The sequence below is a fragment of the Vicugna pacos genome, chromosome 14 (assembly GCF_048564905.1).
Source record: "Vicugna pacos chromosome 14, VicPac4, whole genome shotgun sequence".
Lineage (NCBI taxonomy): Eukaryota > Metazoa > Chordata > Mammalia > Artiodactyla > Camelidae > Vicugna > Vicugna pacos.
The window spans coordinates 47283053-47309482 of NC_133000.1; the positions used below are offsets into that span (position 1 = coordinate 47283053).

Consider the following 26430-nt stretch of genomic DNA (forward strand, 5'->3'; position numbering starts at 1 on the left):
ATCTACCTTGTAGGGTTTATATGCCAATTAGTTGGTCAGCTCTTATAAAGCACTTAGAACAGTGCCTGGTATATAGTAAGTGCCACAATTATAAATTTAAGATATATTTTTTTGTAATTTGAAATTTCTACTTAGTATTTAATTAATTTCTATCTAGTTGATTTGTCATATCACTTGTTAATTCTTTGAGGTAGTAAGAACTGTTGTGTCCTAAATTAGGAAACTTTGTAAAAATAACATAAAAATATGGGCAAAAATTTTCTAATCTGTAGCTTCTGGTTTTTGCCTTTTGTTATTAATTGGTTAATTTTTTTTTGAAACAGAAGACTTTTTGGAATTTGCTTTTTATTTATTGTTCTTGTTTTTAGTGCAATAATGTTTAAGCGATTGGATAATTATAGATTGCAGACTCTGACTAGTTGAGTTGACCAAAGAAAAAGACTTGTAACATGTACTGAAGCTTTGTGGAAAGAAGTTTTGAGTATTTCTTATCTTTTATAATAGCTTGAAGGCTTTTCATGCCTTCTTTAGAGTTTTGTAGTTTTAGTATGCACTTTTGGATAAAAGCTACAATGATCCACAATTTTGAGTAACTAGATTTAGTGATTTCTGTCATGTGATAATGTAGTATTAATAGTGTAATAGTGCATAATATTTATATGATACCAGTTTATAAAATAGTTTCAAGCATTTTATTTAAATCTCAAAACGGATAAGAAACCCATGCTCACCGGGGTTGGGTACATATTCAGATCTCTTGATTCCAGTTTTATTACTTTTATCTCTAGTGCAGTTACATTTACTGACAAAACATGAAAAATAGAAGCTATAAAATGTATTATTCTTAAGAGATTGTGTTAAGATAAGTAATTTAAAAAACATAATAGGTCAAAAGATTGAAAATACTTGATATCCTATTGAAGAACTGTGTTTTAAAATGAATAAATCAAGCCCCTTTCCTAGTTGAGTAAAGAATTCCTTCCAGTATTTTTGTTATAGAATTGAAGTTATAATTTGTAGAATTGCCTAGATTTAGCTTTGAAAATGGAGTTCTCTTCTGGTCATTGGTAAAACGAGGGTATTGGATTGAGTGATCACTAAAATTTGTGATTCTCTGACCAGGAAAATAAGGGAACTCATCACTGTCTTTAAGTGTTTGAAGAAATATCACGTTGAAGAGGGATTAGACTTTTTTAAAGATGATGGAAAATATTGGGACACATTTTTTGCCTTGGTACGAGGGATAATTTTAACAAAACTGTCAAAATGTAATGGACTTCCTGAAAACCTGGTGACAGTTCCCTGTTGTTGGAGCCACCACTAGATGGGGTTCCAGTAGAGAGGAGACTAGAATTGGAGCAGCTGTAAAACCACATGACTTTGATTCCTGCCAACTATGGAATTCTTTAGTTCTAGGCTGAATTTAGGAAGAACTAGTCTACCACAACAACTTATGTTTCTCCCATTCGTAATTTGAGGGAAATAATCTCTGAAGAATGATGTGAGATTAGGTGAGTCACTATCGGTAAATGTTTTGGAAGCATCCAGTTAAGCCAAGAGAGCAATGTTTATTCTGTGTCTCTCAATTTCTGCATCTGAAAACTTCATATTCCTTAAAACTTAAAATTATGCAATTGCTTGAAGGTGAAAAAATAATTTTAGAGTTAAGATACTGTTGTGTTACTGGATAATAAATAATATGAGACATAATTTGATGTATGCCTCTTTAAAACTTTTTACCTCTAAAATTTGTCCTTGCATTTAACAGTAATTATATTTCATTTAAAACCCTTTAGATTTGCTATATAGCTAACAGATACTAGTATTGACTGTGTAGTCACTGTGTATTGTAGACAGTGCCCCTTAATCATGTACTGACTTTGCATAAGTTGTTTGAACGTCTAAGGAATGGAGCACATATTGCTCGTGCAAGTTGAATGTGGTAAGCTGAAAAAAACCTAGGTATAGTTTTAATTTCAAATAGTTCACTAAGAAAGCAAGAGAAAAATCGTAGGCTAAGTTAATTTTACTTTAATTTGCTTTTGCTCCCCTTTTCTCCTTTCATCTTTTGGGCTGTTTTCCTGCTTCTATTCATTTTTAAACTTTTTGAATCTAGGATTAATAAAAATACTTCTTTTATTCTAAAACTATTGCTTTGCTCAAAAAATGAGATCATCAAGTTTAAATCATTAAGAGAATTACTCAGTTTCTTGATGTCTTAAAATTTAATTTGAAAAGAATTTCTTTAATTCTGTTTATGCTATTGTTAAATTTCTAAAAACGTTATTATTTCAAATTTCAAAAATTAGATTAGTTCATGCATTCATTTCCTTTGGCAAGTATGCATTGTGCATCTACTGTGTAACAGGTGTTGAGCTAGGTGCTGGGGCTTCCCAGGTGAACACAATTTTAGGTTTTTAGATCAGTTGAGATTAAGAAAGATGCACTTTGAGTCAGTGTTTTCTTTGTTGATGGGTGAGCACATTGTTATAAATGTAAGCTTGTTTACTCTTTATCCGTCATATCAAAGATTAAGCCTTGAATTATAATGGGTAAATGTTTCTCATGTCATTTAAAATTATTTGTATGTATTTACATGTACTTGATTGATTAACATATATAATATGTATTTTCCCCTCCTATTCCAGGCACCAAATATAGATGAAAAAGTAGATCTTCATTTTATTGCGTTAGTTCATGTAGATGGGCACCTCTATGAATTAGGTAAGAAATACTTTAATTTATTCTGGGGAGAGAAATAGTAAATGGGAAAGACTATTTATGATAAACGTGACTGTTGATATTGATTGTATTTCCTTAATTAACTGATTACCTTATGACATTGAGTTGGAAAAATAAAAATATTTTTGGTGTTCAGGTAACTTATAATTCAAGGATGTTTGCATACCACTTTTGCATTTTAGCAAAGCAGGAAAGTAGAAATCATTACAGGAAACTCTTGTATATCATTTCAGCAGTCTTTACTAAATTTTTGAGTTGGTTATTATCAGCGTCTTGGATGGACCGTTTTGATCCTGGAGCTAGTTTTAAAACATAGTATAATATTCATAATGACTGGTTTTTGTATTCTGTAATGAGTAGCGCTAGTTTTCAGGCTTTTGTTCTATCCCTTTGTATCACATCTGATTTTTAGAAAGACCTTACAGGAGTCTATGTTTTCTGGCAACAGTTCCCTAAGGCATCTGTCAAAGTACCCATGATTAATTACTTGGTATTTTGGCCTATACCTGCACTTACATTTTAAAAAGTTTAACTATTGGTGGATTACTTCAGGGACTATTTGGAGGAGAGCCTGATCATTTTAATTGATTCATTCAGACAGAATAAACTTGTTAATGATTCTTTCATAATCAGTAGATAGTACTTATAAGGCCTCCTTGTCCTTCTCCACGAGACCTTCTTGGATTAAAAAAGGCCAAATAAAGAAACAGAAAAGTGATATCCTTTTCAGTTTCTAGATACCATGATTTTTAGTTCTCTTTCTTCTCATTTGCTGTTAAATATTAACTTTACACTTTCATTTTCCTAACTGAAAGACAAGAGTTCTGAAAGGACTCTCACTGTGACTGTAAATGTGGTCCATAAAATTTAGATGGATTTTATATTTGGAATATGACAACAGAATAATACACTTTATTTTTAAAAAGTAGCTCCATTAAAAGGGACCAGGAAAGGAAAGAACATAGTATTTAAGAAGTATACAAGCCTGTGGGTTGTCTACAATAGTAGAGTGATTTGAGTAGGAATCAAACTAAAATGAAGTCATTGTTACGGGAATACGCAACAGACCCTGCAGAGCAGTTTGGAAGGGTGCTTTGTTAACTCAGTCTCTAAAATCTAGATAGAGATAAGGTGTAAAGGGACTGGGGATTCCAAATGCCTGACTGATTGCTGGAAGCTAGTTTCTGCCCTGGATTTTGAAAAATAAAGAATAACTAGTAGAATTAGAAGCACAGGGAGTGCTGAGACTTACCAGACACATTCTCTTGGCTTCAAGAAAGTAGATTTAGGAAAGGCCAGAGAAACAATGAACGTGATCCATAACCAGAGACTGTAAAAGTAATGGTGACTTTCAGAATGAGAGACTTAATAATAGAACAAACAATCACATCTAAACAACATGCAGGAGGAAAAAATCTCTGACCATCTGATTAGGAAGGAACGAGTTGTCTAAAAACCTCAGTTTGACTCCTCAGCGAGCTCTCTGAGCTCAGAGGCTCAAAGGGCAGTAGAGGGAAAGACATATATCGAGGGTAAGCTACATAGGAAGCACTGGTTCTCTTTTGTAGCATGCAAGGTCAGCACAAAAGAATTTAAAATCGGTTTGAAGTAAGAGCATCAGAGAAGAAAGGCAGAACTACTGAGGTCTTGTGTAGTTCAAGTATTCTTTAGCAGGAAGACTGATCAATATGGCTGATGGAGAGTTAGAGCCCTTTGGGGATTGCATTCTTTAAATGAGCTTAAAGCATTTCACAGTTCTAAAGAATAGCCTTGATCTTTGAGATGTCCTCGAGGACAGGGGCAAATGAAGATGGGCAGTTGCTGACTCATTGGAAGAGAAACCTGCAGTAGCCCTGATGCGGATTCCTAGTAAATTTAAAAGGAATGTTGAGCAAGAGGAGTGTTGAGTTAGTGAATAGGAAACAGTGGTTAAAAGAACAGCATATGGTTTTTAAGAAAAAATCATTTCTAAGTAACCTTATTTTTAAAACAAGGCTGTATGATTGTGGACGTGGTGCAAGTTAATTTCTGCAGGACAATTATTTAACAAAGGGTAGTGATAGTCTTTAATGTATTCATTCCGTACCTAATAGTAAGGTTAGTGGTGAAGGGACTGAGTTATTCATCTGTTATCACCCCTTGTCCTTAGGGCGTCATGTAGTTCCTGGCATATGTCCTTTTGATTTGTCCATGTCATTCTCTGAGTACTTTCTTTCTAGTAGAACATTCCCTGGCTCAACTATTATTTTCCATGCACCAGCTCTGTGTTTAGCCACTTCTCCAAGGAGCCCTGGTTCCTTTTATTGGAAAAGGATGATTAGAACCAAGATCTGGGTGCTAGATGTACTCATTGCTACTAAGATGCCATTACTAATAAGAAAACGAATATGTGTATGTATATGTATGACTGGGACATTGTGCTGTACACCAGAAATGAACACACTGTAACTGTACTTCAGTGAAAAAAAAAATATAAATAAAAATAAATTTAACACAAAAGAAGAAAAAGATACCATTACTTTTAGGCCCTCTCAAAGGACAGAGCTAGGAAATATTTATATACTTTGTATTTGTAGGCACATGTATGTGAATATGGGTATGTATGCACATATATCTGTTTCTCTGTATATTAGAAAGTATTTATTTAGAGCAACATTTCTAATTCTAATCTAATATTACACAATTTATTGTAGTGTTCTCCATGTTTGTGACTTCCTTTTCTGAACATGAGAAATCTAGATCTCATTATCCTTCGTTTATTTCTGATTTACCCATTCCCCTGGTATATAAACAAGCTCTTGGCCACTGCAGCGTAACGCGCAGTTCCAGATGCACAGCTTCCCGCCCCCATCTGGCACACTGATCCTGGCCTGGCCCAGGCAGAGAGCAACAGGTCTCCAAAGTGTGTAGCTGCCTTCTTCCTGGTATTGTGCACGTTCCGGCTGCCTCAGCCTCCTTGAACTCTGCTCTCTTTCTCCTCGGCCTCCTAAGTGAGACTGCGGGAGGCTGCCGGGGCTCTGCTTTCCTGCGCTGGCAGATAACTGCCGTTACGGTTAGGCTTACCTAACACTTCTGGGCTACCTCTTTCCCGGTGTCTAAAAACAACTGTTTCAGATAGTTTGTCCAACTCTTTAGTTGTTTCCAGTGGAAGGACTAGTCCAGAATATTATTTCATCCTGGCTGGAGGTAGAGGTTACCTAAGTATTACTCCTTGGCTTCTCACAATGAAGATAAGAATGTAGCTTTCTTTTGTCACCCTCTTTACTTACTTTTCCTTCCCAGTCACAAAACACACACTTTACATTTTTCTGTTCTTCCAGTATTGTTATAGTTAATATTCTTAGGACTACAGAAGTATTATTCTCAGATGAGCCATAATTAAATGTACTTTTTAACTTTTAAATTTCTCCAGATTTAATAATTGCCCTGTTTTGCTTTTTGGTTTGTTTAGTTAACTTTCACTCATATTTTTCTTTAAAAGTAGTATCCTTTAGTCCAAGTGTATCGCTATGTATGTGTATTGATTCAAACGTTTTTATTATGTTTAGAAGCCATGAAATTATAGAGGGGATTGTGTTTTAGGGCTTGAACTTGAAGTGCCGCTTATAAAACATCTGAAATTATAGACTTGGATACAGAGTATCAGTTAACTTTGGCTTAGCATGAGTTTACATAATTCTGGACTTTTTCATTTTTTTCATAGTATTGAAAAAGTACTAGTTTATTCAAAGTGATTATAATTATTTTTGGTGGTCAGCAAAATAATCCTAGGCTATTTAGATTGTTGCTCTCTACCCCTGCCTTGGGGCATAATTGGCAGTCGTAATGTACAAACCTTGTGGTGGCTCCCTTTCATTGGTATAAACATGTCAGTCTTAGGAGCCTTCTGATTTTGCTTTTAAAGTAAAGAAAAATTTTTTATATTTCTGTGTGTTGTAACTTTTAAAAAACTGACTTACTAATTTTGTGTATTCTTTTTAGGACATTAAAGCCAATAGTATTTACTTCTAATAAATTCTGTTAATGAAGATAATTTAGGCTTTCAAACTTGGAAGCAAGATTCTAATAACTTTCAGTGTTAAAAATATAGGTCACACACTTAAAATGATTGTTTTAGGATATATTATATGATCTTTTACTTTTGCCTCACTGTGGGAGAGGAGAATGGAAGTTGCAAGTACATTATCCTGTCATTTTAATTAAGGGAAACTAGAGAGACATGACCACTAAGTAGAATATGTGATTCTTGATTAGACCCCACATAAAACAAAAACCATGGCTAAGGATACTTCTGGGGTCAGCTGGAAAATCTGCACATTAATGTTAATTGTTGATATGTTGAAAGAAAGAAAAAAGAGGAGAGGAAAGGAAAGGAAAAAGGAAAAAAAAAAAGAAAAAAGGGCATTCAGCTAACCATTCAACTGTTTGTCTATTTTCCACAGATGGACGGAAACCATTTCCAATTAACCACGGGGAAACTAGTGATGAAACTTTATTAGAGGTAATAATAAAACTTGCTGGCCCACCTTTAAGTATCATTAATGCTCTTGTTAGCTTTAAAACATCTGTAAAGATAACTGGTATACCATTTCTCTGTATTTCTCCTTGTCCTTGTTCTCTTGAGAAAATCCAAAAAGAAAAACTGATTTAGTCTTAAAAATCTACAGCAGATAAAGAGGTCTGCAGAGCTCTTTGTGTGAACAAGTATCAAATTTGGAAAAGAAGAGAATAGAATTGAAAGAGTTGCATATCTTACTCATATTTCATTAACCTTAAGATATCATTTGTATCTTGATCCTGATTTTAGAGATTTTGAAACTTATGAATAAATTTTGTGGTTTGGAATCAATGAAATATGTAATTTTCAGCTTAGAAGTTTCTCAGAAGCATTTTGAGAAAGAACGCATCCTATATCTTATACTTTTGTACTAAGCAAATTAGGCCACCAACCATGCACTCTTCTGGTGTCCTTTATTTTTCATTTGAGAAAAGAAGTCTTTGGTATAAAATTGGTATGAATTAGGAAAATATCAAATATTTATTTATCATTTGTAAGTAAAACACATGTTTATAATCTAAAAGATGTTATATGTTTTTTTCCCTGTAGGATGCCATAGAAGTTTGCAAGAAGTTCATGGAACGTGACCCTGATGAGCTGAGGTTCAATGCCATTGCTCTTTCTGCAGCATAGCTTGTCCAGAAGGGAAACACCAAATACTGTATTATTTACAACAAAGTTCAACTTCTTCTCCCATACACTAACTCAAAAATTTTGATATTTTCATTAACTTGACTGATTAAACTTTATGTGAATTAAACTTTGACTTAATCTGTGTTTTATGTTATTTTTGCCCCAAATTAAAGCTGCAGTTCTTTTCTCGACTTTCTTTCTTGTGAAGGATTTATGTTATTGGATGATTAGCAATATCTCATTCTCTTTGAACTTCATGGGAGATTTTGTACTGGGACACAGGCATAATTTCCTTATATCATATATGTTAATGTATTTATTTAGCAAACATTTGTTTAGCATCTGCTTTTCATGAGCTGAATGGATACTTTTCTAGGTGCTGGAGTCCAGCAGTGAACACTATGGACAAGTTCCATAGTCTTGGAGCTATGTTCTTGTGAGAATAGACAAATAATAAGGATGTTAATAAGATACATACCAATAATAGCTGCTATGCAGAAAATTAAAGTCGGATTTGTGTTAGAGTGATTGAGTGGATACTTTAGATTTTTGTGGTTAGGGAAGGCTTCTGTGAAGGTAACTTTGAAGTTGAGCTCTGAATAAAAGTAGCCAGTCATATAAAGTTGGTGGGGAAGAGCAGAGGGAATAATAATGCAGAGTCCCTAAAGTAGGCAAGTCTCCCTGTGTTGTAGAACCAGAAAAAAGATTCATATGAGCAGTGCATTGAAAATAATGGGGAAAATATCAAGAGAGAAGTTCAGAGGAGGGGCTTACTGATACAGGAACATAGGAAAGCGCAATTGCATTTATTGCAGGTGTGATGGTAAGCCATTGGAGGATTTTAAGCAGGAGATTGTTCTGATTTGGCTTATAATTTTGGATCACTGACTATTCTGTGGATAATGTATTGGGGAGGGGGATAAGGATGGAGGTAAGAAGACATGAGGAGCCCACTGCTTGAGGTCAGTGAGAGGTGGGATGGATAGGGTCTTAGAATTAGTAATTTAGATTGAGATGTGTGAGTGAATTTGGGTTGTATTCTGAGGAAGAAAAGGCTTGAGTCTTAAAGGATAGGTAGAGGGCAGTGGGAAGGTGGAAGAATATTTGCAGAGTTAGGTTAAAACACAGGGCTGGTATGATGGCAATATCCCTTATCTTTTTAGGAGAATATTGGTTACATAGTTAAACATTTATTGAAACTCACTGAATTGTTACGTTGTTGTATTTTACTTCAAAAAAGAAAAGAAAAAAAAGAGCAGGGATGGGTTGGAATGAGTTTAGCAGTTAGAAGAAAGACCAGATTTATCCAGAATGAAGTTCTGAACCCATAAAATTGAATGTAGATGTTTATACATGCTTCACTGAGTTAGGGTAGATGCCTGAGGCAGTAACTTAAGGGATGTTTTAGGAAAAGTAATAAGGCAGTGGCTTGCTGAATGGATCTGTTACTAAGTACCTGGGAACTTGTTAGAAATGAAGAATTTCCGACCCCACCCTAGACCTACTAAATCAACGTGCATTTTCAACAAGATCCCTGAGTGACTCATACTAAGTTTGGGAAGCACTGGCTTAGAGAAAATAAACTATAATGGTGTAGATCACTTTGGACCAGTCTTTTAAATTTACTGCCCATGTATGGTGAAGAGGGCCTGAATGAACTGTTGGCAACAGGGATGAAAAAATAATCTGAAACAATTCTATAAACTAATAGTGTTTAAAGATGGTGCTTTTATCGTGACAGTAACAACCACCAAGTGTTCTATTCGTCTGTTAGAGTGTTTGCATTTTGTACTCACATCTATCTTGTGTATTGTCTTTAATATTTTAAATATTCCTAAGCAGTGTTCTGCCTGTTGTCTTGTTGGAGTTCTTCTGTGTAATTTCTTAATAGATCCCTGATCAATGACATATTACCAAGAATTGACCTAGTTTATCAAAATTCACTAGGAGGAAAACTAACTCTTTAAAGAACCTTTATTTTTTATTGAGGTATAGTTGATTTACAGTATTAGTTTCAGGTATATAACAGTGAGTCAAAATTTTTATAGTTTATACTCTATAATTATAAAATATTGGCTATATTTCATGTGCTGCACCATATATCCTTGTAGTTTATTTATTTTACACATAGTAGTTTGTACCTCTTAATCCCCTATCTTCCCTCTTCCCCACTGGTAACCTCTAGTTCTCTGTATCTCTGAGTCTGTTTCTGTTATATTCATTCCTTTGTTTTAGTTTTTCAGATTCCACATATAAGTAATAATATACAGTATTTGTCTTTTTCTGACTTATTTCACTAAGCATAATACCCTCTAGGTCAATCTATGTTGTTGCAAATAGTGAAATTTCACTCTTTATGGCTGAATAGTATTCCATTGTATATACACCACATCTTTATCCATTCATCTGTTGATGTACACTTAGGTTGCTAACGTATGTTGACAATTGTAAATAATGCTACTATGAACATTGGAGTGCATTTATCTTTTGAATTAGTGTTTTTATCTTCAACTATTCACCCAGGAGTGGAATTGCTGGATCATATAGTAGTTTTATTTTTAGTTTTTTGAGGAACTTGTATACTATTTACCACAATGTCTCCATCAATTTACATTTCTACCAACAGTGTACAAAGGTTCCCTTTTCTTCACATCCTCACCAACATTGGTTATTTGTGGTCTTTTTGATGATAGCCAATCTGACAGGCATAAGATGATATCTCATTGTGGTTTTGATTTGCATTTCTCTGATGTTGAGCAATGTTGAGCATCTTTTCATGTGCTTGTTGGCCATTTATACATCAAGTTGTGGGTCATTTCTGTATATTGCCATTAATGATCATAATATATTTGTGGGGAATGGGACTAAAATGATACTTTAGACGCTTTTGCTTGGTGAACTTTTGAGAATTGACTAAACATCACCTTTCACCAGGTATAATGATTTGCTTTAAATTATTGAAACAGAGGAGCATTTATGAACTCTATAATATTTAACCACAAATATTTTCTGTGTTCATTTGTGACTAAAATAGAAGTTACCTGTATTCTATGGTAAACTTTAATATACCTTAAATGAAAACCAATTCTGTATAGAAATTGTTCAAACAAATCTGCTTTAAATTTAGTTTCCATCTTAGATTTGTATACAGTGCTTATTAGGTAAGATTTATAATTGGGTTATGTATAACATACAACCTGCTTATTTCATTTAGAGAAAATAATGTGGTTTAAGAGAGATTTTTAATCATTAATGCTTATCTGCTACTATAGCTTTCAAAAGAAGCATCCATAGACTTCAGATTCCTATACTGAGGCTTGTAAGAAAATTGCAAAGAGGCATATTTTCATCACTTTTTAAAAACTTCTATTTATAGAAATGTAAACTTTACATATATGTATATAGGTATGTATATACTCACATGTGCAAATATATGTGCATGTATGTGTGTATACATTATCTGAAAACTAACAAGTATATATATGTATAGGCATATGTATATACATGCCTATGTATGCATATATGTGTATATGCATATATGTACATGTATATATATGCACTCACATTCATAACTTGAATAGGAAAGTAACTTTGATCTAAATTCTCATATTATTAAAATTCTTGACTGAAGTTAAAGCAAAACCACTTTGAAAAGTGTATAATCATTGCAAAAGTTTCTAGAGCTAATTTAGATGGATTTGTATACACATAAAGTTTAATAATGTTTTAATCTTACAAAATTCACTGGTAAGATCTTAAAATGAGGTTCCTTGTGCTTTCAACAGAATTACTACTCCAAAAAAGTGTGGAATATCCTGAGTTTTCAGATAACAGAAAATAAGTTTTGTCATTTCCTTTGTTTCTTTTGATTTCAAAATTTGACCCTTTAAGAACATAAACTACTGTGATGTAGAAAATTCAGTGTCATAAGGGCTTTTTTTTTTTTTTTTGGTGCCAGATGTGCCAATAGATGAGACCAATCCTCCATGCCTTAGTTTCACATAAATTCTTGTTTTGCTTTTCAATAAAAGTTATTCTAAACCTTCCTCTTGACTCCTTTGTTTAGGATAGTGGTTCTGAACGTGTCTGTTGCTTCCACCTACTTGATAGAGAGTCTCCAGTGTGACATTACTATGTTCCATGCCTAGATTTTATATGGGAGGCTATGCAGACAGACAACAAAGGCTATAGATTATGAACATCAACTTATTGTCTAATTGATAGGGTAGTAGGGAATCCCTGGTTCAGAGGCATTAAGTGTACATAATCTATACTAAAAGCTATTTTGCAAAATGAATTATTTAAAATAATTGAAAATGAGTGGACATATATAGTAAAGTCTTTCTAATCTATGAGACAGATAAGAGCATAAATTGAATCAAAATAAAAATCCACATGGTCAAGAATAAATCCCAAATGATATGAATGGCACATTCTAGTTCATTCAAAACCATGCTTTTTATCAACGTGTAAACATAGTTGGTATTTAAATAACAGATATGTTCAATGATGTGTCCTATAAGAGCTAAAAGATAAGATCTCTGTCCTGCACATGTTCTGTGAGGACAAGATGAAAACAAATTGCTTGAGGCTTTATTTGTATCTAAACATGAAAGACTTGAAGCACATGCAAAGGTTATAAATTTAGACTATTATTTTATGTCATAAAACTTGTCTGCTGAAAAGTTACATTGCCTTCTGAGAGTTTAACCACTTATGGTAGAAGATGACAGAAGGTTGTATTTGAGTTTTCCTTGGGACTCAGCAGTAGAAAGCTATTTTTCTCTATTCTACCCTGAATACTAAGTATTTGAAGGCAGAAGTTCCTCCACCACTGTAGAAGTATACATAGTTGATAATGGTGGATAGTTAATGTGAGTGTTACACTGTGTGTGTGTGTGTGTGTGTGTGTGTGTGTGTATTTTTTTTTTCCCTCCATTGAGACCAAAGCATGATATTTCATGGTCTGGGTATAATTTAAAAGATGCATTCCTATGGAGAACTGATTTATAAACAAAATGCACATGCCTTGAATATTTCTTCATTTTACTATGATAATATTTGCTCTCATAGCCATATTCTGGTATGGCTTAATAATCAGGCACATATGAAGTATTCAAGATAAGAGTACAGTAGTACTGATTTTATTTTTGAAAGTTTAGAAAATATGGCTTGTTGGCAAAATAAGCACAGAAAGAATGTTTAAGGCCAGTTACTCACCTTACTGTTTTAGTTTTTACCATGTTTTTTTCCATTTTCAAAAGACATGTATTTCATTTGCTACAAGCATTCCAGTGGAAGCTCTTAGTTTTCCAAGGCTATGAGCCATCTATTATTTCTTAACTGTGCATGGAATACCTTGAGAAAAGTGACTGCTTAACTAAATTAATAAAATATAGGAGGAAAATACTAAGGCTAATTTATTCATATTCCTTCAATATTAATTCTATAGTTGATAGCTACATAGATATTAAGGATTTATGGAGCAACTCACCTGATTTTAAAATGGGATCCATTTATTCTCAGACTTTTCCATCTCAGGAGCACCTTATCATTCTTAAGAATTATTGAGGAGCCCAGAGAGCTTTTATAGGTTGTATCTGTTGATCTGGAAGTATTAGAAATTGAAACAAATTTTAAGAAAATTTATGGATTTATTTAAAAATAAAAATAAACCCATTAGAAGTTAACATAGATAACGTTTTTATTAAATAACTATTTAAAAAGTTAGTGAGGTGAGTAGCATTATTTTACATTTTTGCAAAGTGTCTTTAATATCAGACTTATGGAAGACAGCTGGAGTTTCCTATCTGCAAATGAAAAATGCTTACTGAAATTGGCAATTTTAGGGAATCATTTCATACTTGAATGAGCATAGGAGATCCTAGATCTCATTAAAATGCAGGTTCTGATTCAGCCACGAGATGTGGGGCCTGAAATCGTGCATGTCCAAAAGGCACCCAGGCTGCTGGTCTAAGCACCTCATTTTGAGCAGGGAGATTCTAGGACCCAGCTGAAGGAGTGAACCTTGGAGGAGGAGTAGATACCTTTTTCGTTGAATTTGAGATCCTGGCGGATGGAACTTTTTAAGAGAATTTTTTTCCTCTAATATCCAATTAGTACCCTTTCCCTTTCTAAGTTCCCTTTCTAGTAATTTAGAATATCAGTGTTCTCACAATGCTTAATAGCGTGATACTGAGGTTATGGCATAAAATACAGTGGTTCAACTCTTTTTTTTAAAAGACATTATTAGAATCTCTAACAATTACCTAAATGTCATTGCTTTGTGAACAGAGCTCAGACTTTGGTACTAGACACGGTTAGATTCTTGGCTGTGACTCTGAGTGGTCTGGGGAAAACTATTAACAACTTGAATAAAAGTACTCTCATCTAGATTTTTTGGGAGTAAGAATTATAAATGTAGTACATAAAAGTCAGCACACACAGAAAGTGGTGGCTATTATTATTACAATCACTCCATGAGTGCAATGAGCTACATTGAATGTAATATCAAAGTTTGTTTCATGGATTATCAGATTCATCTAATTTTTAAAAAGAATTTAAATAAGAAGGTGGAATGAACAGATCACACTTTGTTTCCATGCAAGAGAACTGTGCATATTTCTTCTGTAACTTGGAAATGGTTTAACTTTAAAAAATCTCAAAATAGCTCAAGTTAGCAGACATGCAATTTTAGCAAGGATGATTGGAATTTTGGCCTTTCCTGTAATATTACTACACCCAAGCTTACTGCTCATTAAAAAACATTTTTATCTGAGTCTTTTACTCTTGGGGGCCAAGAATACTGTTTTTCTTTTTGACAGTTATGCTTACAAAATGTAAATCACCCTGAGCAATTATTTAAACCTTTCAAGTTATTATTACTATTCACTAGTCATTTACACCCACTTGAATTCTGACAAAGTTCAAGATAGCGACAAAACAAGGGTCAGATATATTCAATATAAGGTTATGGTGTAAACCTATTTTAATTTTTATTACGGCTGATATGAAGAAAATTAGAATATACAATAGTTCTACTTTTTAGAGGTGGACTGCCTATGCTGAGAACTGACCTCTGAGCTCTGGGAATTTCAAGGCAACTGATGAGTGCCTTTGCGTACGCGTGGGCTGGCTGTATCTCAGGGAGGGCTACGGCAGCACAGAAAGTAATAGTTCTTTGACTACTTCTAGATTGTTGCTTTGAAAGCACTAAGGCAGAATGTCTGCATTTGGCTTTCTTCAGGAACACATGCAGATGGAAAAGGAAAGTTAACAAGTGAATACTGCAGTTGAGATGAAATTCAGTCAATTTTGCAGAATAACCCCAGGAACATTTAACCTGAACTTTGTCAGTATGCACAATATCGCAAATATTTAGCTCTCTCTTACCAGTTTAATAATCATTGTTGACCTCTTGCACTGATAGAATATGCCCGGATGGTGGAAGATATTAACATATCATAAGGCATGTAGTTTGTAGTTTGCTCTCACATATGAGTTGATGAAGGCAAGAACGAATGTCAACCAAGCTACTCAAAGCCAGTTTCAGTTTAGGTTTGTGAGCCCACTGTTATTAAGATTCCGCTGGACTTCGCTTTGAAAGGTTTTCCTCATTCTTTTTCTAAATCTTGCAATTGTCTGTAAGTGCTACCTTCGTAATTCATGCTCCTACTCTAATCATGCTTTTAAGAGCTTTAAGAGTAATAAGGCCAGGGATCCTTTCAAAAGGACGAGACTAGAAATGGATGCTTATGGTGGGTGTCATGTTGATTTATGACCACTGTCCTAGCCTGACATTAGATCTATTCAACAGAGATGGCAATGAACATAGAGGATACTGATGCCTGATTTTTGAAAAACAGTTTTGTGCAAGAAGATTTTATTTTCTCCCTCTGTATTGGCTGAATATGTCAGGATACCAATTAAGAGCAGATATGAAAATTAATTAACTGCTGCTCTTTTGATTTAGCATCCAATAAATTGTTGTCTGGCCATGAGGGCTAAAAGAACAAAGCACCTCTTTGGTAAAGAATTTTTCTGGCATGAAATATTACTGTAAATATTATTTTGTTGCACAGCTTAAAATGAAAGGTTAATTTTATAGTGCAATTATTTTGAGAACAATATGAAATTTCTACAAGCCACTAGAAGAGCAAAAATAATCTGAAGTGTCTCTAAAATTTGAATTAAATTCAGAATATTCTTAGTATTTTATCGAGTACATATTTGTATTTGAATTTGGGGGACCAACATTTATGTCTTTGTATCTCTGCTGGCTAGCATGATGCCTTGAAAACTCAATAAATATTTGTTGTTGCTCAATAAATATTTGTTGATTAGTTAATTTTCAGTTTTCCCCATGTTAATGTTTTAGCTTTCCTAGTCATGAATTTTTATGCAGATATTAAAAATAGGAGATTAAAAGAAATTCTAGGACTATTCCTATTAAGGTAAGAATTCTCTAATTTCTAAGGCAACCAGATAGTTCAAAGCATTTTTTGAATAATTAAATTGGTAATTTATTGTAGATGTTGCCACATGAAATTTTTCTTTCAAATTGGTGAAAATTTTGGCTATTGAAGTTTACCTATTTAGACTTGTTTTTATATGCTATAGGAAAATAGCAATTATTGAAAATTTGGCTATGATGTAATTAGTATCAAGATTTTGGAAAGTGAAGTGTTGGGTAAGCAACTGTCTTCCAACCTATTCCGTTACTAGGAGAATTAAGTCAGTCCATAAATGCAGATGATACCCCAGTGTCTCTTGGGTATTCCTAAATCTCTGATCTTGTGGCATTATGTCTCCTTTAATTTTCAAATAGAATGCTTTGAGTGACCATCCCAGCTTCCACAGATATTTCCAGGGATTCTTGAGTGTGCTTATCTCCAACCTTCTCTGGTTCAATTGTGTGCTTCTGCTCAATTCTCAATTTCTGTTTCCATCTCTCATCTGTGGTAGACATTGACCTTTCCCAGGGAGAACTTTGCCTCATGCTGGACATTACCATGCCCTCCAAGGCACCACTAACATAAACCTGTGTATCCAGCTTTACTGAAGGTCTCCATACTTCAGGAGAAGATTAACTATTTCAGGAATCTAAGGCGAAAGAGAGAAACCCTTTGCAGGTATATCCAGCTTCCTAGCCTTTCTGCCCTACATCAAGGTCTACCCTGTTCTCATTTGTTGGAGAAAAACACCTTTCATAAGTATTTCACAGGGCCCACCTCCATCCTACTCTAAGAATATTCCACTCGTTAACTATAGGAGTTGGTTTCCCTCTAGGGTCCATTAGGCACAAGAATGCACACAGGAGTACATATTCCAAGGTTTGAGTTCTGGTGACAGTGGTGAGATGATCATGAATACTTATAGCAGGACAATACAGGATGGCTGTTGGCAAAACAAATGCTTTCTAAGTTGAGGTCCCCGGGCCAATAGGAAGTAAACATGGCCTCTCTTACTCTTCCTGATGTCTCTCAATTCCCTCTTGGTGCCTTTTGGGTAAAGCACACACTCACACAAGATCTCCCAAGGTCAAGCAATTGTTCTCAGGGATTGGACAATCTAAGTGCATATTAAGGGAAGGGAGCACATCTCTAAAGCCAATACATCTTGCAAAGAATTTTTCCTGACTGTAGAAACAGCCTTTTACATGTTACACAGCAAAGTTTCAGGCCTTTCCCTCCCATATTCTTCTGATTATCTAGACCATGCCCAGAGTTCTGTCTCTGCAGAAATAAAATGGAGCCCATTTTAATACGTCTTCAAACAACAGAGCCATATAGCCCTGAGCAATTTAGCTATTGAAAGATCCAGCAGAAGAAGGGATAATGTGTATAATCTGTGGGGATGAGAGTGTGTGTGCAGCCGCGATCCATATCAAACTCTTAGGCAGGGCTTCCCCCTCCCCGCCCCCGAATTAGTTGTCTTAGTACGCAGAAATGGAGCAGTAGATTGATGTCTTCTCTCCCAGTCCCAAGAAAATGCCAATGGCATGGATTTTTAAAAAAATTTTATTTTGGTTACATAGGATTGTACAAGTAGTTTGGCCTGACTAGTGTATTTCTGTCCACAGGAGTTTGTAATAGACTCATGGACTGACCATTCCTAGTCCAAGAACTCCTGGTGGACTGAAGATTTACTTCAGAGACCATCTGGTTTTGTTTATGGTCCTTGTGAGCATTCTAAACTGATCCATACATTCAAGGAAATCCTTTTGCCATGTTTTACAAAGAATCTTCTGACAGAGCTGGGTCCAAAGTTGGCCTCTCCTGTGGGTTACTTCCAATCCTTGAGGGAACACCTGACTCTCCTTTGAGCAGACCGAGATCTCATGGCTGTGCTGGAACTGTCAATAGCCAAGGCCTTCATTTCATAGCTCTTTGTAAGGTCTCTTCACTCTGCGTGAAGATGAGAGGAAGGTGTGTTAACAATCACTGTGACCTTGCCACCAAGGCCCAGACTTGTACCAGGGGTAAACCTAGGAGTTCAAGTTGGACCTCTTGTTTGTTTCCCAGGCCAGTCCATTTTGCTGTTTTCAAATCCTTTCTTTTTTGAAGCTAATATATTATCGATATCTACCCAGTATTCACAGAATAGGGAGAATTAAGGGGCTATTTTAAAATTATAGTTTGAATTTTTAAGTTTCCTATAATGGATGACTGTTTTCCTCTCGGGGTCAGTTTCAAAATATAAGCAAAAAAATGTCTCTTACAAGTCTAAATGAATAATACAGTCAGTGTTGTGCTTAATTTTTCCCCTGCCTTTTTAGCAGAACAAGTTGAATAGGCAGTAAGATTGTTGCTCTTTTCAAGTAAACTTAAGGAGAGTTCAGGTGGAACTTCAGTACCAAAATATGAAAACATGAAGAAAAAAATGTTTTAGTGAAAACAGGGCTTGACTATTTTTATCTTTGATTATCATTACTAAAGCTATCCTTTCAGGGAAAATACAGAGTTCATTTTACCCATTTCACTGGGTTGCAGAAAGAGACGTTTAGTAAACATTCTCTCCTTCTTCCTTCCCAGAAGCCCCAATAGTTTATTTTAAAGCTAATTCTAGGGTAAGTCCTTTTGATCTTACTGCTATCACTTAGAGGATTATAATGTGGTTTTGCAAATCTGGCCAGGATGTAGGACCTTAACAAAAAAAAAAAAGAAAAAAAGAGAGAGAGAGAGAGAAGCCTCAGATTCTATGTTAAATAATTTGAGTTCAATGATAGGAAACTCATACATGTTTAAAAAACAAAACAAAAAAATCCCCAAACCCTTAAGATCTTTATAGTAGGAAGAAAATAACCAACCGCTCTTCAAATTATGGGGTTGGTCCCACATTTTGAAAGTTACCATCTCTGCTGGTCTCTTAATGAGCTGTCTGTGCACACAGTGGGGAGGTCATTGAGAACCAAGGGCTTCTCGGTTATCCCATCTGGGTTTGCCGTCCAGCAGAGTCTGAAGACACATTTAGGACCGCTGCCTTCATTCACTAAGCAAAGCACTCATCACCATCATCTTAAGGCTGTACTGAAAACTTCCTCAAGGTTTGCCTGCCTTTTCGAGGAGTGATAGTATGGCCTCACCTTGTGATTTCCCTGCTTCTGCTTCTTGCAGATCTGCATTCCTCCCTCTTACCTTCATTTCTGAACCATTATCTCTAACATTGTGGCTACCTTTTTCTCACTGGCTTCCATTTCCAAATGTAGAACTGAACCTACTTTTGTGAATATCATTATATAAGTACTGACAACATCATAGTCTAATTACTAACACTGAAGGATGTATTTTTGTGGATAGAGATGGGATAATTAGGACTTTATCATTATATAGGTATATTCTTTTTCTGTTTATGTGAACTTTTATTTATTTTTTCCAGCTTTATTGAGATATAATTGACATGTAACACTGTGTAAGCCTAAAGAGTACAACGTGATGATTTGATACACATGTAATTGTGAAATGATTACCACATAAGGTTAGTTAACACCTCATTACCTGACATAATTACCATTTCTTCTGTTTTTGTGTGGTTATAACACTTAAGTTAAACTCTTAGTAACTTTCAAGTATATAATGAAGTATTGTTAACTAGAATTACCAAGCTGTACATTAGCTCTCCAGAACTTATTTATCTAAAACCTGGAAGTGTGTACCCTTTGACCAATATCTGTCCATTTCCACCAGCCCCTGGTCCCTGGCAATCACCATTCCAGTCTCTATTTCTATGAGTTTGGCTTTTTAGGGTTATGTACATATTTTTTCTTTATTCATTTATCCATCAGTGGATACTTCAGTTGTTTCCACATCTTGGTTATTGTGAATAATGCTGCAGTGAACATGGGGTTGCAGATAACCTCTTCAAAATAGTGATTTCATTTCCTTCAAATTCAGAAGTGGAATTACTGGATTGTATGGTAGCTCTATTTTTAATTTTCTGAGGAGCCACTATACAATTTTCCAGAGTAGCTGAACCAATTTACATTTCCACCAACAGTGCACAGGCTTCCCTTTCCCCCACATCCCTGCCAACACTTATCTCTTGTCTTATTGATAATAGCCATTCTATCAGGTGTAGGGTGATATCTCACTGTGGTTTCAACATGCATTTCCCCAGTGATTAGTGATGTTGAGCATTTTCTTTTCATGTGTCTGTTGGCCATCTGTACATCTTCTTTAGAAAAATGTCTATTCAAGAACTTTACCCATTTTTTAAATCAGGTTTTTGTGTGTGTGCTGTTGAGTTGTATGATTCCCTTATATATTTTAGATGTTAACTTCTTATTAGATAGATGGTTTGCAAATAATTTTTCCCATCCTGTAGATTACCTTTTCATTTTGTTGATTGTTTCCTTTGCTGTGTGGAAGCTTTTTAGTTTGATGTAGTCCCACTTGTTTATTTTTGCTTTTGTTGCCTGTGCTTTTGATGTCATCCAAAAAAGTCATTGCCAAGACCAATGTCAAAAGGAGCTTTTCTCCTATTTTTTCTTCTTGGAGTTTTACGGTTTCAGGTATTACATCTTAATTTTTGTGAATGGTGTAAAATAGGCATCCAATTTCATTCTTTTGCATGTGAGTATCTAGCTTTCCCAACACCATTTATTGGAGAAATTATTATTGAAGAAACTATCTTTTTCCAATGAGGATCCTTGGCTTCCTTGTCAAATATTAGTTGACTATATACTTGTGAGTTTATTTCTGGGCTTTTGATTCTCTTCCATTGGGCTATGTGTCTGTTTTTAATGCTCATTCATACTGTTTTTACTGCTATAGCTTTGTAATAAAATTTGAAATCAGGAAGTGTGCTGCTTCCAGCTTTGCTCTTCTTTCTCAAGATTGCTTTCACTACCCAGGGTCTTTTGTGATCCCATACAAATTTTAGGATTGTTTTTTATATTTTTGTGAAAAATGCCTTTGGAATTTTAATAGGGATTGCATTGACTCTACAGGTAACTTTGGGTAATAGGGACGTTTTAACAATATTAATTATTCTAATCCATGAAACACAGGATATCTTTTTTAGTATTTGTGTCTTTTTCAATTTCTTTTCAGTCTCTTCTAATTTTCAGTGTAGAGATCTTTCACCTCCTTGGTTAAATCTAAATATTTTACTGTTTTATAAATAGACTTATTTTCTTTCTTTTTCAGACAGTTTGTTGTTAGTGTACAGAAATATAACTGATTTTTGTATGGTGATTTTGTATCCTCAACTTTACTGAATTCTTTTATTAGTTCTAAGATTTTTGGTGGATTCTTCATAATTTTCTCGATGTAAGATGATATCTGGGGAGGGTATAGCTCAGTGGTAGAGTGAATACCTAGCATGCAGGAGGTCCTGGGTTCAATCCCCAGTACGCTATTTAAATAAATAAATAGATAAATAAATAAACCTAATTACCTCCCTCTCCCCCCAAAAATTAAAAAAAAGATAATACCTGCAAACAGAGCAAATTTTTATTATATTTAATATATTTTTCTCATCTACCTTCTAGGAGTGATTCTTCCTGTTAATAAAGGTGTTTTATAAACATGAGAAATATACCTACAATCCAGATATTGGCTATATGAACCCATAAGGGTTGTAATTTTAAGGAACCATATCCAACCACAATGCAAAATTCAGTTCTTTTAATAGAAGAATTTCCACTGTACCTGTTTCTTCTTACAATTCTTTCCAGCCACCAGGTCCCTTCTTTCGTATCATCTTTGCCCCAGGCATCATTCAGCCCAGTTCTCTCCTGCCCCTTCCTCTTTCCTAACACAGAATAACCTCCTTCCTCCAATTCACCTGACTCCTCTCTACTCTACCCCACCCACTAGCTTCAAGAAACTTGAGTCTGAGTTATACTTCTACTGTATCAAAGCACAGCCAGTCTCTTCCCATACAGCAGTGGTTCTCAACAGGGGGTGATCTGGCCCCCAGGGGACATTTGGCAACGTCTGTAGACATTTTTGGTTTCACATCTACAGGGGTGCTGCTAGTGAGTGGAGGCCAGTGATGCTGCTAAGCATCCTGCAATGCTCAAGACAATCGCCTGGGACAAAGGATTATCAGCCCAAATTGTCTGTAGTACTTCTGTTGAGAAACCCTGCTGTAAAGAAATTCTTGTATTAGCTTCAGTAATCATTGGTTTTTTCCTACTCTGCTCCTGTCAGTGTTTTATTACTTCTGTGCATCAAGAGTTATATATTTCATACAAACATGGACTCTAATCAATAAGCAATGTTGAACACCACTGAACCAGGCACTCCTAAGTTGCTCCTTAGATTAGACAGTATAATACTTTGTGATTGAAGGGGCTATGATTACATAAAGAAGAGATACCTAATATAGCCCAGGATGATCTGCAAAGATTTTCTGAAGGATTCTAAGAAGGAAGAGGCCTGAATTGAGCCTGGAAGGATAAGTAGAAGAAAACCAGGCAAAGAAAGGGAGAGAAGCACATTTCTCACAAAGGGTAAAACATGGGTCAAGACACATGGTTAGAGAGGGCAGTGGCCAGTTCTGAAGGATGTCACTTTATGTGCTGGCAACCATTAGATGGTCCTTAAGCTGGCAACTGGGAGTCCCTGAAGGAGCTGTTAATTGGAAGGATGTGTTGGTAGCATGGTAAGATTTACACCTTAGAAGGGTCATACAATTTCTGAAATCTAGCTGAGAACTAAGGAGGGCCTGAAGTGGGGATGGAAAAGAGAGGCCAATTGGAATGAAATTGAGGAGACCAAAAGGACAGGACTGGGAACAGGGTGGACATGGAGGTAAGAGATGAGGAAGTTTAGTTATGACCCTCAGACTTTAGATGTGGTATCATTTACAAGTCAGGCAAGGAATGAAGAGGTAGAAGTTTGTGGGCTGAGATAGAAAGTCAGATTTGGACATATCTTTGTGTCATACAAATGTTTCCATTTATAAAAGTAATATACATGTCTCTTGCAAAAAAATTGTAAAAGAGAAGTATGAAATCTCTTTTCAGAAATAGCCAGTATTACCTTTTGGGTGGAGTTTGTTCCAAATTGTTCTATGTGGAAAAATTACACATTTTAAAAATACAATCACAAATCTAGGTGCTTTAGAGATTGCTTTGTTTTTTACTTTGCAATATACTATTAAACATCTCTCTGTGTCATTGAATATCCTTTATTTTGAATGATTGCACAATATCTCACTCTTTGGAAGAATCATAATTTACTCCACCACCCCTATTGTTTAGATTGCTTTGAGAGTCTCATTTCGTAACAAATCACACTTAATGCCATTACAGGTTGAGTCCTCCAGAAGCTGACAGAAATGCCATTTGAAGCATAAGATATTTCTTAGGGATTGACCCCTGGGAACCAAAGAGGGAAAGAGCAAGAATGGGCCAGGAGGAAGATGAACTGTGACACTGAACTGTGACACAGGCTCACAACCTCAACAGACCTCATGTCTACAGAAAGGGCCCACAGAGTTGTCCTGAATTGGGTGGAAATGACTGGGCTTTTATAACCCCAAGTCACTCAATCAGCACACAAGGCTGCTCTGGTAGGGGACTGACCTCAGGTGAGGCTGCGTTCTGCAGCCAGGCAGACGTCTAAAGGGAAGTCTGGCTAGCGCATCTCTGTGTCCACCGGAGATGCTCATTTTCTGCATGTATCTTTACTCATATCCTTGGGACAAATTCCCAAAGATAGAATTACTGCAGTAGACCACAAGCATTTTAAAAACTTTTAGTATTTATTGTCAAATGATCTTCCAGGAGGATTGTGCTACTTTCCCCTACTAACTGTTCATTCCATCACTAACGTAAAAGAACATGATGATTGTACTATTTTATGCTTTTAAATATTAAAAGGTATGAAAAATTCTTTCAGAAAATACAGAATATTTGTGATGTTTTATCACTGTAAGTTTCATTTTAAACTCCTAAGGCAGGTTACCTTTCTGCATAGAGCTGTATAAATCTTTCTAGAGGGATAAAACACTCTAATGACTGATGGTAGTAGGCAAAGAATCGGATTTAGGTCTTCTGAGTTGCAAATTTGCAACACTAAAGTGACAGAAGTGGCTGGTGCCTGAGCTGACTTGAAACAGAATTTGCAATGCCGAACAGCTCTTTCTGTGTGTTTGAGCACATAAATGAAATTCCCATTTATTAGGAGAAAATCCATATTTGACACATGACTGTTAGAGAGAGACTAATGGGAAATAAACATCATTTCTTAAGTGCCTACTCCATGCCAGGCAATGCCCTGGGCTTTAGCAGACACCATCATATTTAATTCTCACAAGAATCCTTTCAAATAATAATCACTACATTTTTCAGATGAGGAAATTGAAGCTGAGAGATTTTGGTAACTTGGGAATCTTAATCATATACATTCCCAGCCCTGTGTGCTCCTTGCCATTCTGGGCTGCTGCCCCCAAAGCTGTAAGTCAACTTACATAGCAATGGCTTTAAATAGTTTATAGTTTATATACATAATAACTGTAGTAATAGTAACTCTCACGAAGCTTACAGAATGTCTGTCCTTCTACTGGGTTGGAAGTCCATAGGATTCACTGTCTAAAATTAAAAAAATTTTTGTATCACTTATGATAGCTAGCACCTTTCACACAGAGGGTGCTCACTAAATAGTTAATAAATAGGTCTTGAATAGCTGGAAAGAAATTTTGTCTTAGTTTCTTTTATCCTTCCATCCTCATTTTGGCTTTGTCCTGATCATAGGTGTAGCCAGGAGGCAGAGATGGTCCAGTCAATGGTTTCCCACTTTAGCAAGAGCAGTTATGAGCTCTTTTAAATAGACTCACTGATGACAAACAATGCCAGTGAAAAAAGAGTTGAATGAAAATAAATGTAACAAATTAAACACCATCCTCTAGAAGTCACCTCAATCTGGAAGGAAGCCAGTGAAGTCTTTATTTGGAAGTGTAAATAAGTTTAATCCAGCCTTTAGATCTAACTTCCAGGTAACAGAAAATACTGAGGGGAGAGAAATTTGTTGAATCACCACGAAGAAGCCATAAGACAAATGTAGAAAGCTGCCTGGTTTCTTTAATAAGACAATGTCATTCCAAAAAAATTAAAATAAATTTAAAAAAAGTGGGAGTGGGAGAGGAGGAGGCTATTTTATGCTAAAAAAAGATAGAGGTAATCAAAAACAATGTGTGGTCAGTTTTTCTGGTCTAAGTCAGCTGTAAAAGACATTTTGGGATCCACTAGAGGAATCTGAGTCTGAACTGGGCATAAATTAATATTAAGTAATTATGATTAGTTTTAGTGAAAATGATAATATGGTTGTGTTCTTTATTATAATAAATGTTCTTTAAAGAACGAGATGTATATTATTTAGCGGTGAAATAAAGTATCTATTGTTAAGCAGGAAATATAATATGAATCTCTTCAGCAGAAAAGGTGGTGATGTAAATAAAGCAAAAAGTTTTAGCTATTGACTCATTATACTGGTCTCCCTGCTCTTTGATGTTGTCTTTCACCATAAAGAGTAAATAATCAACTAGGGAAAAAAAAATAAGGGATTACTTTTTTTACAGGAGTAAGAACCGAACTTTATCTTCCTGCAATGGTGACGCCATCAGCGTGTGGCCGGGATGGGGCTTCTGGAGCGTCGAGCGAGGTTCCAGGGAGCCGAGATAGGTGGGCAGGTTCCTTTCCGAAGACCTGATCTGTGTATGAAAAGAACCCTCGTAAAACAACCCAGGAGCCTCCGACCCTCCAGTCCCGCGCACCTACCCCAGGCCCCCTACGAATGAGGAATAACCTGTTACTTTACTGCCCTCTGAGTGTTCCCAAAATCCGCAGGGTGGCGAGTTTGACGCGCAGGATGAGGGCGGGAGAAAGCGAGGACCCTTCGCTGAAAGACGGGGCTGGAATGGAGGTATCTTCCACCTACCCACCTGAAAGCGGGAGGCGAGGGGCCGGCCCAGGTTGGGGGAAATGAGCGGCACGTGCCAAGGCCACTACCCCCACCTGCCGCCAGGAGGGCCGGGGCTGCGGCGCGGGG

The 26430-nt window shown here is 35.7% G+C and overlaps 1 protein-coding gene and 1 long non-coding RNA gene across 3 annotated transcripts in view; one reads left to right on the forward strand and one right to left on the reverse strand.

The window, feature by feature from the left end:
• UCHL3 (ubiquitin C-terminal hydrolase L3) overlaps positions 1-8066 on the forward strand; it is a 36589-nt gene extending 28523 nt beyond the window's left edge. For both annotated transcript variants that reach the window (XM_006210291.3, XM_072976363.1), the window contains 3 exons: positions 2649-2724; positions 7185-7243; positions 7850-8066. In XM_006210291.3, the coding sequence (XP_006210353.1) occupies positions 2649-2724; positions 7185-7243; positions 7850-7933 (219 nt within the window). In that variant the 3' untranslated portion in view covers positions 7934-8066. The remainder of the gene's footprint in view (positions 1-2648; positions 2725-7184; positions 7244-7849) is intronic.
• Positions 8067-25432: 17366 nt separating this feature from the next.
• On the reverse strand, positions 25433-26393 carry LOC116283213 (uncharacterized). The gene is made up of 2 exons (XR_004192765.2): positions 26188-26393; positions 25433-26092 (listed from the first exon to the last, which is right to left on the reverse strand). It is a non-coding gene; the product is annotated as an uncharacterized lncRNA (long non-coding RNA).
• Positions 26394-26430: the final 37 nt, after the last annotated feature.